This window comes from Leucopleurus acutus (genome assembly GCF_964270905.1).
Source record: "Leucopleurus acutus genome assembly, chromosome: 18".
NCBI lineage: Eukaryota > Metazoa > Chordata > Mammalia > Artiodactyla > Delphinidae > Leucopleurus > Leucopleurus acutus.
Window position 1 is genome coordinate 24,557,703 of NC_139160.1, and position 12,319 is coordinate 24,570,021.

The window sequence follows — 12,319 nt, forward strand, 5'->3', positions numbered from 1 at the left end:
TTCATTTATTTCTGATGTGATCTTTATGATTTCTTTCCTTCTGTTAACTTTCTGGTTTTTTTTTTTTTTGTTCTTTCTCTAATTGCTTTAGGTGTAAGGTGAGGTTGTTTATTTGAGATTTTTCTTGTGTCGAGCTATGCTTGTATTGCTATAAACTTCCCTCTTAGAACTGCTTTTGCTGCATCCCATAGGTTTTGGGTCGTCATGTTTTGTCATTTGTTTCTAGGTATTTTTTGATTTCCTCTTTGATTTCTTCAGTGATCTCTTGGTTATTTAGTAGTGTATTGTTTAACCTCCATGTGTTTGTAGTTTTTACAGATTTTTTCGTGTAATTGATGTCTAGTCTCATAGCGTTGTGGTCAGAAAGATACTTGATACAATTTCAATTTTCTTAAATTTACCAAGGCTTGATTTGTGACCCAAGATATGGTTTATCCTGGAGAATGTTCCATGAGCACTTGAGAAGAAAGTGTATTCTGTTGTTTTTGGATGGAATGTCCTATAAAAATCAATTAAGTCCATCTTATTTAATGTGTCATTTAAACCTTGTGTTTCCTTATTTATTTTCATTTTGGATGATCTGTCCATTGGTGAAAGTGGGGCATTAAAGTCCCCTACTAGGATTGTGTTACTGTCGATTTCCCCTTTTATGGCTGTTAGCATTTGTCTTATGAATTGAGCTGCTTCTGTGTTGGGTGTTTAAATATTCACAATTGTTATATCTTCTTCTTGGATTGATCCCTTGATCATTATGTAGTGTCCTCTCTGTCTCTTGTACTTGTCTTTATTTTAAAGTCTATTTTGTCTGATATGAGAATTGCTACTCCAGCTTTCTTTTGATTCCCATTTGTATGGAATATCTTTTTCCATCCCCTCACTTTCAGTCTGTATGTGTCCCTAGGTCTGAAGTGGGTCTGTTGTAGAGCATATACGCGGGTCTTGTTTTTATATCCATTCAGCCATTCTGTGCCTTTTGGTTGGAGCATTTAATCCATTTACATTTAAGGTAATTATCGACATGTATGTTCCTATTACCATTTTCTTAATTGTTTTGTGTTTGTTATTGTATGTCTTTTCCTTCTTTTGTGTTTCCTGCCTAGAGAAGTTCCTTTAGCATTTGTTGTAAAGCTGGTTTAGTGGTGCTGAAGTCTCTTAGTTTTTGCTTGTCTGGAAAGGTTTTAATTTCTTCATCGAATCTGAATGAGATTCTTGCTGGGTAGAGTAATCTTGGTTGTAGGTTTTTCCCTTTCATCACTTTAAATATGTCCTGCCACTCCCTTCTGGTTTGCAGAGTTTCTGCTGAAAGATCAGCTGTTAACCTTATGGGGTTTCCCCTGTATGTTAATTATTGCTTTTCCCTTGCTGCTTTTAATATTTTTTCATTGTATTTAATTTTTGATAGTTTGATTAACACATGTTTTGGCATGTTTCTCCTTGGATTTATCCTGTATTGGCCTCTCTGCTTCCTCGACTTGATTGACTATTTCCTTACCCATATTAGGAAAGTTTTCAACTATAATCCCTTCAAATATTTTCTCAGTCCCTTTCTTTTTCTCTTCTTCCTCTGGGACCCCTATACTTCAAATGTTGGTGTGTTTAATGTTTTTTCCAGAGGTTTCTGAGACTCTCCTCAATTCTTTTCATTCTTTTTTCTTTTTTCAGCTCTGTGGTAGTTATTTCCAATATTTTATCTTCCCAGTCCCTTATCTGATCTTCTGCCTCAGTTATTCTGCTATTGATTCCTTCTAGAGAAGTTTTAATTTCATTTGTTGTGCTGTTCATCATTGTTTGTTTGCTCTTTAGTTCTTCTAGGTCCTTGTTAAACGTTTCTTGTATTTTCTCCATTCTATTTTCATGATTTTGGATCATCTTTATTATCATTACTGTGAATTCTTTTTCAGGTAGACTGCCTATTTCCTCTCCATTTGTTTGGTCTGGTGGGTTTTTACTTCGCTCCTTCATCTGCTGCATATTTCTCTGTCTTCTCATTTTGCTTAACTTACTGTGTTTTGGGGTCTCTGTTTCGCAGGCTGCAGGTTTGTAGTTCCTGTTGTTTTTGGTGTCTGCCCCCAGTGAGTAAGGTTGGTTCAGTGGGTTGTGTAGGCTTCCTGGTGGAGGGGACTAGTGCCTGTGTTCTGGTGGATGAGGCTGGATCTTGTCTTTCTAGTGGGCAGGACCATGTCCGGTGGTGTGTTTTGGTGTGTGTGAACTTAGTATGATTTTAGGCAGCCTCTCTACTAATGGGTGGGGTTGCTGTCTTGCTAGTTGTTTGGCGTGTGGTATCCAGCACTGGAGCGTGCTGGTTATTGAGTGGAGCTGGGTCTTAGCATTGAGACGGAGATCTCTGGGAGAACTCTCGCCGATTGATATTATGTGTGGCTGGGAGGTCTCTGATGGTCCAGTGTCCTGAACTTGGCTCTCCCACCTCAGCGGCTCAGGCCTGAAACCAGGCCAGAGTACCAAGACCCTGTCAGCCACGCAGCTCAGAAGAAAAGAGAGAAAAAAAACAAGCAAGAAATAAATAAAATAAAATAAATTTATTAAAGTAAAAAATTTTAATTATTAAAACAAAAAAAAGAAGAGATCAACCAAACCAATAAACAAATCCACCAATGATAGCAAGCACTAAAACTAAGATAAACATAGAAATCATAAACTATTCAGTTGCATACAGCAAACCCCAAGTCTACACTTGCTCCCAAAGTCCACTTCGTCAATTTTGGGATGATATATTGTCTGTTCAGGTATTCCACAGATGCAGGGTACATCAAGTTGATTGTGAAGATTTCATCCTCTGCTCCTGGGTCTGCACTGAGAAATTTCCCTTTCTCTTCTTGTTCGCATAGCTCCTGGGGTTCAGGTTTGGATTTGGCCCTGCTTCTGCGTGTAGGTTGCCCTGTGGTGTCTGTTGTTCGCCCAGACAGGAGGGGGTTAAAGGAGCGGCTGATTAGGGGGCTCTGCCTCACTCAAGGGTGGGTACGGAATGCAGGGCCTGCTTGTGGCAGAGCCCGGCATGACCTTGCAACAGCCTGAAGCGTGCTGTGTGTTCTCTCTGGGTACTTGTCGCTGGATCACGGGACCCTGGCAGTGGCAGACTGCACAGACTCCTGGGAGGGGAGGTGTGGACAGTGACCTGTGCTTGCACACAGGATTCTTGGTGGCTGCAGCAGCAGTGTTAGCATTTCATGCCCGTCTCTGGTGTCCGCACGGATAGCTGTGGCTCGTGCCCTTCTATGAAGCTCATTTAGGCAGTGTTCTGAATCCCCTCTTCTCACGCACCCTGAAACAATGGTCTCTCGACTCTTAGGCAGCTCCAGAGTTTTTCCTGGACTCCCTCCCGGCTAGCTGTGGCACACTAGCCCCTTCAGGCTGTGTTCACGCCACCAACCCCAGTCCTCTCCCTGGGATCCGACCTCCGAAGCCCGAGCCTCAGCTCCCAGCCCCGCCCGTCCCGGCAGGTGAGCAGACAAGCCTCTTGGGCTGGTGAGTGCTGGTCGGCACCGATCCTCTGTGCAGGAATCTCTCCGCTTTGCCCTCCGCACCCCTGTTGCTGTGCTCTCCTCCATGGCTCCGAAGCTTCCCCCCGACCCAGCCCCCGACTCCGCCAGTGAAGGGGCTTCCTAGTGTGTAGAAACTTTTCCTCCTTCACAGCTCTCTCCCAGTGGTTCAGGTCCTGTCCCTATTCTTTTCTCTGTTTTTTCTTTTGCCCTACCCAGGTATGTGGGGAGTTTCTTGCCTTTTGGGAGGTCTGAGGTCTTCTGCCAGGATCACACGTAGATTTTTTTTTTTTTTGCAGTACGCGGGCCTCTCACCGCTGTGGCCTCTCCTGCCGTGGAGCACAGGCTCTAGACATGCAGGCCCAGCGGCCATGGCCCACGGGCCCAGCTGCCCCGCAGCACGTGGGATCCTCCCGGACCAGGGCACGAACCTGTGTCCCCTGCATCGGCAGGTGGACTCCCAACCACTGTGCCACCAGGGAAGCCCCGTAGATGTATTTTTGATGTATTTGTGTGGAGAAAGATGATCTCCATATCTTACTCCTCCGCCATCCTGGAGGTCCTCTGACCCATATCTTCTTTATCCATTCCTCTGTTGATGGACATTTAGGTGGTTTCCATGTCCTGGCTATTATAAATAGTGCTGCCATGAACATTGGGGTCCATGTGTCTTTTTGAATTATAGTTTTCTCTAGGTATATGCCCAGTAGTGGGATTGCTGGGTCACATGGTAGTTCTATTTTTAATTTTTTAGGGAACCTCCATACTGTGCTCCATAGTGGCTGTATCAATTTACATTTCCACCAACCGTGCAAGAGGGTTTCCTTTTCTCCACACCCTCTCCAGCATTTATTGTTTGTAGATGTTGTGATGATATGGCCATTCTGACTGGTGTGAGGTGATATCTCATTGTAGTTTTGATTTGCATTTTTCTATTTAAAAAAAAGAAAAACAGATACCATATGATATCACTTATATGTAAAATCTAAAACAGCCAAACTCACGAAAACAGAGACTAGAATGGTGGTTACCAGGGACTAGGGAATGGGGGATGTGGGGACATGTTGGTCAAAGGGTACAAAGTTCCAGTTATTTGATGAATAAATTCTCAAGATCTAATGTACAGCATGGGGTTATAGTTAATAATAGTGTGTTATAATCAAATAAATTATAAATATATATATCAATTATACCTCAGTAAAGCTGAAATTTAAAAAAAATTAAAAGTAAATAAATAAAATAAAACCTCACAGTCTGCACGTGTTCTCACCTAGTTTATCTGATCTTCACAAAAATCTTGGTAGGACAGATCGTAATCTTCATTTCTCGTTTCTATCAATAGTTAAGTAATCTGCTTCCTTAATTGCATTACTGATCCAAAGATAGCTCTTAGTTTTCTGTTTCATTGGGGATATATCTAAAATGTTACAGCTGAAATGGGAAGTAGCCACATGGCACAGGGAGATCAGCTGGGTGCTTTGTGACCACCTAGAGGGGTGGGATAGGGAGGGTGGGAGGGAGACGCAAGAGGGAGGAGATATGGGGATATATGTATACATATAGCTGATTCACTTTGTTATACAGCAGAAGCTAACACACCATTGTAAAGCAGTTATACTCCAATATAGATGTTAAAAAAATTTTTTTTAAATAAAATTTACAGCTGAAAGGAGCCTTAGAGATCACCTCTTCTAATCACTTCATTTTACAAATGGGAAAGCAGGCCTAAAGAGAGAAAATTACTTGCTTAATATCGTATTGGCTGGAAAAGCAAAACTATGATCTAGAACCCAGCTTTCCTGACTCCTGGTCCCTATAATAAGAACCACAGTTTAATTTGCATTACAAGTAAAATCAGGCTGTGCTCCCCTGTGTTTGATAGTCTCATATTGCTTTTGTTTCTTGGAAATAGTGTGCAGTTCGTGCAGCCACAGAAGGTAGAACTCTCGTTTTGGAAGGCTTGGAGAAGGTGGAGAGGAATGTTCTTCCTGTTTTGAACAACTTGCTGGAAAATAGGGAGATGCAGCTTGAAGATGGACGCTTCCTGATGTCTGCTGAGCGTTACGACAAACTTCTCCAAGTAAGAAAAGAAAAATTTGACTGCTTTGTCTTAGCTGTTGAGCTGTGGGTTGGCCTTTTGTTGTATAAGACATGATTGTGTCAGAACGCGCACACATGTTTAGGTGGTGCATATCTTGGACAACCGCCTGAAGTCAGTCATGCGTTTGCAGTTTCGTATGGCTCTCCTATTTTCCACATCACGTTAGGAGACCTCCCAGATTTTTACTTCTGTTTTCCTATCTAATAGCTGTTCTTTCTTTCTCTTGTTTCTCCTTTTAATTCTTCTTCCCTTTCTCCCTCCTTTTCCATCTTCTTTTTCCCTTCTCTTCTTTCTCTCAACAAGCCTAATAGCTTCTAGACTGTGCTGGGCACCAGGAAGACAAAGCTGAATAAAGTCCACTTGTTGGGTTCAAGAAGCTCAAAGCCCAGTAGATATTGACAGAAATGAGTAAAATATTTAAAGATACCCTGAAGGTCCCAGCTACCAGCATCGCCTGCCTGAGTTGTTTGTAAGAGCTTTGCAACTGGAACCCCTGCTTCCATCCTGGCTCCCCCAGGGCAGTTAGTGATCGCTTTAAACCACGAGGCAGAGCAGGTCGTTCCTCTGCTATAAACCTCTGATGCCTTCCTGCTCTACTCAGAATATAATCTAAAATCCTCACAATGGAATACAGGGTCTTGGGTGATCTGGGCCATTACTGCCTCTTTGGCCTTATCTCCTTCTATTCTCCTTTTTCATTCCACTGCAGCTGCTAGTATTCTTTTTATTGTACCATAAACTGCTGGATATGCATTATCCTATCTTATCAGTGCTTTGCACGGGCACTTTGCTCTTCTGGAATGGTTTTCTCCCAGATATCTGCCTGGCTCATTCCTCTATCCCTTTCAAGTCTTTGCTCAAATGTAATACAGGCATACCTTGTTACATTGCACTTCGCTCTACTGTGCTTTGCAGATATGGCGTTATTTACGAATTGAAGGTTTGTGGCAACCCTGCATCAAGCAAATCGATGGGCACCATTTTTCTAACAGCATTTGCTTACTTCATGTCTCTGTGTTGAATTTTGGTAATTGTAACAATATTTCAAACTTTTTCATTGTTATTATATTTGTTATGGTGATCTGTGATCACTGATCTTTGACGTTACTGTTGCAGTTGTTTGGGGGCTCCTCGAACCACACCCCTGTAAGATGGTGAACTTCATCAATAAATGTGTGTTCTGACAGCTCCACTGATCAGCTGTTCGTTCCCCACTCTGTGTCCCTCTTCTTGGGCCTCCCTATTCCCTGAGACACAACAATATTGAAATTAGGGCAATTAATAATCCTACAGTGGCCTCTAAGTGTTCAAGTGAAAGGATAAGTCACTTGTCTCTCACTTTACATCAAAAGCTAGAAGTGGGGCTACCCTGGTGGCGCAGTGGTTGAGAGTCCGCCTGCTGATGCAGGGGACACGGGTTCGTGCCCCGGTCCGGGAAGATCCCACATGCCGCGGAGTGGCTGGGCCTGTGAGCCATGGCCGCTGGGCCTGCGCGTCCGGAGCCTGTGCTCCGCAACGGGAGAGGCCACAACAGTGAGAGGCCCGCGTACCGCAAAAACAAACAAACAAACAAAACAAAAAAAAAGCTAGAAGTGATTAAGCTTAATGAGGAAGGCATGTTGAAAGCTGAGACAGGCCAAAAGCTTGGCCTCTTGCGCCAGTTAGCCAAGTTGTGAATGCAAAGGAAAAGTTCATGCAGGAAAGTAAAAGTGTTACTCTGTGAACACACAAATGGTAAGAAAGAGAAACAGCCTTATTGCTGAAGAAAATTTTAGGGGTCTGGATAGAAGATCACACCAGCCTCAACATTCTCTTAAGCCAAAGCCTAATCCAGAGGAAGGTCCTAACTCTCTTCAATTCTTTGAAGGCTGAGAGAGGTGAGGAAACTGCAGAAGAAAAATTTGAAGTTAGCAGAGGTTGGTTCATGAGGTTTAAGGAAAGAAGCTGTGTCCATAACATAAAACTGCAAAGTGAAGCAGCAGGTGCTTATGTAGAAGCTGTAGCAAGTTATCCATAAGATTTAGCTGAGATAATTCATGAAGGTGGCTACACCAAACATCAGAGATTCTGTGTAGATGAAACAGCCTTTCATTGGAAGAAGATGCCATCTAGGACTTTCATAGCTGGAGAGAAGTCGATGTCTGTCTTCAGAGCTTCAAAGGACAGGCTGACTCTCTTGTTAGGGGCTAATGCAGCTGGTGACTTTAAGTTGAAGCTAATGTTTATTTACCATTCTGAAAATCCTAGGGCCTTTAAGAATTACGTTACATCTACTCTGCCTGTGCTCTATAAATGGAACAACAAAGCCTGGATGATAGCACATCTGTTTACAGCATGGTTTATTGTTAAGCTCACTGTTGAGACCTACTGCTCAGAAAAAAAAAATCCTTTCAAAATATTACTGTTCATTGACAATGCGTCTGGTCACCCAAGAGCTCTGATGGAGATGGACGATGAAATTCACGTTGTTTTCATGCCTACTAACACAACATTCATTCTGCAGTCCATGGATCAAGGAGTAATTTCGACTTTCAAGTCTTATTATTTAAGCAATACGTTTTGTAAGGGTATAGCTGCCATAGTAATTCCTCTGACATACCTGGGCAAACTAAATTGAAAACCTTCTGGAAAGGATTTGCTACTGTAGATGTCATTAAGGGCATTTATGATTCATAGGAAGAGATCAAAATATCAACGTTAACAGGAGTTTGGAAGAAGTTGACTCCAACTCTCATAGATGACTTAGAGACGTTCAAGAGTTCAGTGGAGGAGGTAACTGCAGAGGTGACAGAAATAGCAAGAAAACTAGAATTAGAAGTGGAGCCTAAAGATGTGACTGAACTGCTGCAATCTCAGGGTAAAACTTTAACAGATGAGGAGCTGTTTGCTATGGATGAGCAAAGAAAATGGTTTCTTGAGTTGGAATCTGCTCCTGATGAAGATGCTGTGAAGGTTGTTAAAATGACAACATATGATTTAGAATTCAGAACATAAACTTAGTTGATAAAGCAGAAGCAGGGTTCGAGGGGATTGACTCTTTTTTTTTTTGCGGTACGCGGGCCTCTCACTGTTGTGGCCTCTCCTGTTGTGGAGCACAGGCTCCGGACGCGTGGGCTCAGCAGCCATGGCTCACAGGCCCAGCCACTCCGCGGCATGTGGGATCTTCCGGACCGAGGCACGAACCCATGTCCCCTGCATCGGCAGGCGGACTCTCAACCACTGCGCCACCAGGGAAGCCCGGATTGACTCCAATTTTGAAGGAAGTTCTACTGTAGGTCAAATACTATCAAACAGAAGTGTCTGCTACAGAGAGTCAATTGATGCAGCGAGCTTCACTGTGGCCTTATTTTAGGGAACTGCCATGGCCATCCCAGCCTTCAGCAGCCACCATCCTCATCAGTCAGCAACCACCAGCACCGAGGCAAGATCCTCTGCCAGCGCAAAGCTGACTGTTCACTGAAGGCTCAGAAGATGGTTAGCATTTTTTAGCAATAAAATATTTTTTAATTAAGGTATGTGCATTTTTTAGACATAACACTATTGCATACTTCATAGACTACAGTGTAGTGTAAACGTAGCTTTTGTACGAACTGGAAAACCAAACAATTTTTGTGACTCACTTTATTGCGATATGTGTTTTACTGTGGTGGTCTGAAACCGAACCTGCAGTATCTCCGAGGTCTGCCTGTATTACCAATGAAGCCTGCCCTCACCCTTTTATTAAATATTTCCATGTGCCCTCTGCCCCCATACTCCTTTACTCTGCTCTATATTTTTCCACAGAGTCTTCTAATATCCCACATGATTTATTTACTTATGTTTGTAGCTCATTGTCTGCCTCCCTCTACTAGATCATACTTTCACTAGGCCAGGAATTTTGTCGTTGTTGTTATCTCAAACTTTAGAACAATGCCTGGCACATGGTAGATGCTCAATGACTATTTGTTGAATTAATGAATAAGTGCAATGAAGTCTTTAGATGGCGTGATATAAGAGGGTATAAAGAGGACAACAGCAGGGGACTGGGGGGCTCTTCAAAGGCTGAAGAACAGTGAAGAGACATTGGAAGGGTCAGGCAGAGAAGGAAGGTATGACATTTAACAGGTGACTACTGTGGACCAGTTACTTTCATTTTCACATGCATTATGACATTTAACTTTCGTAACAGCCATAGTAATATCGGTGGTATTATTTCCACTTTATAGATAAGAAAATTGAGGCTCAGAGGGTATGATAACAAGTTTTTGGTCACTTAGCTAGAATGTGCACCAAGCACTAGAGCCAGGATTTGTGACTCCGAAATCTACGCTGTTTCCGGTCTCAGCTCCACCATATAGTAGTTGCAGGAATGTGGGCAAGTTATGCAACTCCTTTGAACGTCAGTTTATTCCTCCACGAAAAGGAATTAAATGTCTATTTGGATTGTGGTGAAAATTAAATGAGAAAAATTCATGGAAAGTGCTTATCATGTATTAAGTTTTCAAAGAATGTTTCTTATTATTATTAATATACCTTGGTAGAAATATATCCATAAACATAGTTATTTATTGAAGGTCCCTGGGCAGTCTCTGCTCTGCTGGTGGTCTACCCCTCTAGAACTACCATTTTCTAGCTTGAACCAGTTTATTTTCCTTGCTCTTCTGACTGTTCCTTTGTGTTATTGACTAGGGTTTAGAGATCTGACCCACATCGCCTTTGTTCCTGGATGATTCTCCTTTCAAACACCAGTCTTCATTCTGTGAGCCTTCCCTGGTGTCCTGTTCCTGATTCCACTTTGCTCCCTTCCTTGACAGTTTGGCTTCAAGAGCGTTCTCCAATACAGTTTACCCAGCAGTCAGGACATAAATTCCTTAGCCTGACTCTTGCAGTTGTGATCTCTATCATTATGCTGTAATTTTTGATTTCTTACTCTTTTAGAATCATACCAAAACAGAATTGGATGCTTGGAAGATTGTCCGAGTTAGTGAAGATTTCCGAGTGATCGCCTTGGGCTTGCCAGTACCTAGGTACTCTGGGAATCCATTAGACCCCCCGCTCCGGTCTCGATTTCAAGCCAGAGATATTTATTATCTACCCTTCCAGGTAAGTAGGAACAAGGATAATTTATTTTATTTTTAAATTTTTATTTATTTTTAATTGAAGTATAGTTGATTTACAATATTAGTTTCAGGTGTTCAACGTAGTGATTCGATATTTTCATAGATTATACTTCATTTAAAGTTATTCTAAAATATTGGCTACATTCCTTGTGCTTGTAGCTTATTTTATACATAGTAGCTTATATCTCTTAATCCCCTCTTCTATCTTGCCCCTCTTCCCTTAAGGATAATTTATTTTTTAAATAGTCTTCCTGTTTATAATAAATTCAATTACTATAAAAATGTTACTGTGTTTGTAGATGTCCCCCTCAGTAGTTGATGGAAAGAAAAATGGATACAAAGGTAAAGAAAATCTCTGGAAACTAGAAAGAAAAGTTATTGTGGTATTATTTGTCTGAAAGATTTTTTTAAAAGACCAACTCTTCTTTTAGAAATGACATGTATCAAGAAATGATTTTTTGCTATTAATTACATAGTGTCTGCTTAATTAAAAGGTTGAATTATGTCTGTCAAACATTTGCATTTAATCTGTTACATTCCTTATTAATCAATTTGATATGTTTTATGTTATTTTAGGACCAACTTAAACTGTTGTATTCAGTTGGAGCCAATGTTTCTGCTGAGAAGTAAGTATTTCAGATATATATATGGACACTTAACATTGAATTTGTTTTGCCCATTCATTGATCCACTGATTCATTCATTCATTCAACAACTGTTTGAAGAATTTTTCAGTAGCTATGGAACCAGCTAATGATAAAGTTAATAAGACATGGTCTTTGATGCAAGAAACTCAAGATCTAGTAGAGTTTACAGATATGTGTATAAATACCTTACTTTAACAGTGTGGTAAGGGCCATAATTTCAGAGTATTGGGGGATGATTGTGGTTGAGACTTTATAAGGGACATTTGAGATGGGTCCTAAAGAATGAGTAAGCTTTTGACTGATAGAGAATGGAATTAAGGAATTCTAAGAAAAAGTTTTTAAAGCATGGCATGAGAGTATATGCCTTATTCTTGGGTCTATGAAAAGCTCCCGGAGGCTGGAGTTTGGATTTAGATTGAGAAAGGTGGGAGGTGACACTGGCAGAGTAGTTTTGGGCCAGGTTATGAAAAACCTCACATATTGGGACAGATTTAAGAAATATATCTGTGAACCTAATCAGCTTGAGTTTGAAATGGAATATTATAATATGGAACTATTCCCTAAGAATTAAATAGTGGATGTCAACTTTTTCAATTAATTAAATTGGCCCAGCTATTTTATATTTAACAGATTTTATGTATTATAACTATTAGAATAAAATTTAGTATCACTTCTTGTTTTCCCCTAGAATTTCTCAACTCTTATCCTTTGCCACCACTCTCTGTTCCCAAGAATCTTCTGCTCTTGGACTTCCAGATTTTCCTTTAGATAGTTTACCAGCTGCAGTTCAAATCCTGGTATGTATAAAATAAATTAATGACTGGTATACCCAAATGTGGCAAAGAAAACTTAAAAGTTAACCCTTGGAGATTAATCATTTCCCTTTGCCTTGTTATACTGCTCTATAAATATTGCAAGGCCTGAGATTAATTTGCTGTGCAGCCCAGGAAACTGTGCAGAGACCAGTGATGTGTC

The 12,319-nt window shown here is 41.1% G+C and overlaps 1 protein-coding gene across 1 annotated transcript in view; it reads left to right on the forward strand.

The window, feature by feature from the left end:
• VWA8 (von Willebrand factor A domain containing 8) overlaps nt 1-12,319 on the forward strand; it is a 370,368-nt gene that overhangs the window by 62,407 nt on the left and 295,642 nt on the right. The window contains exons 5-8 of the mRNA XM_082859564.1: nt 5,410-5,577; nt 10,516-10,680; nt 11,274-11,323; nt 12,033-12,141. Coding sequence (XP_082715690.1) covers nt 5,410-5,577; nt 10,516-10,680; nt 11,274-11,323; nt 12,033-12,141 — 492 coding nt within the window. The remainder of the gene's footprint in view (nt 1-5,409; nt 5,578-10,515; nt 10,681-11,273; nt 11,324-12,032; nt 12,142-12,319) is intronic.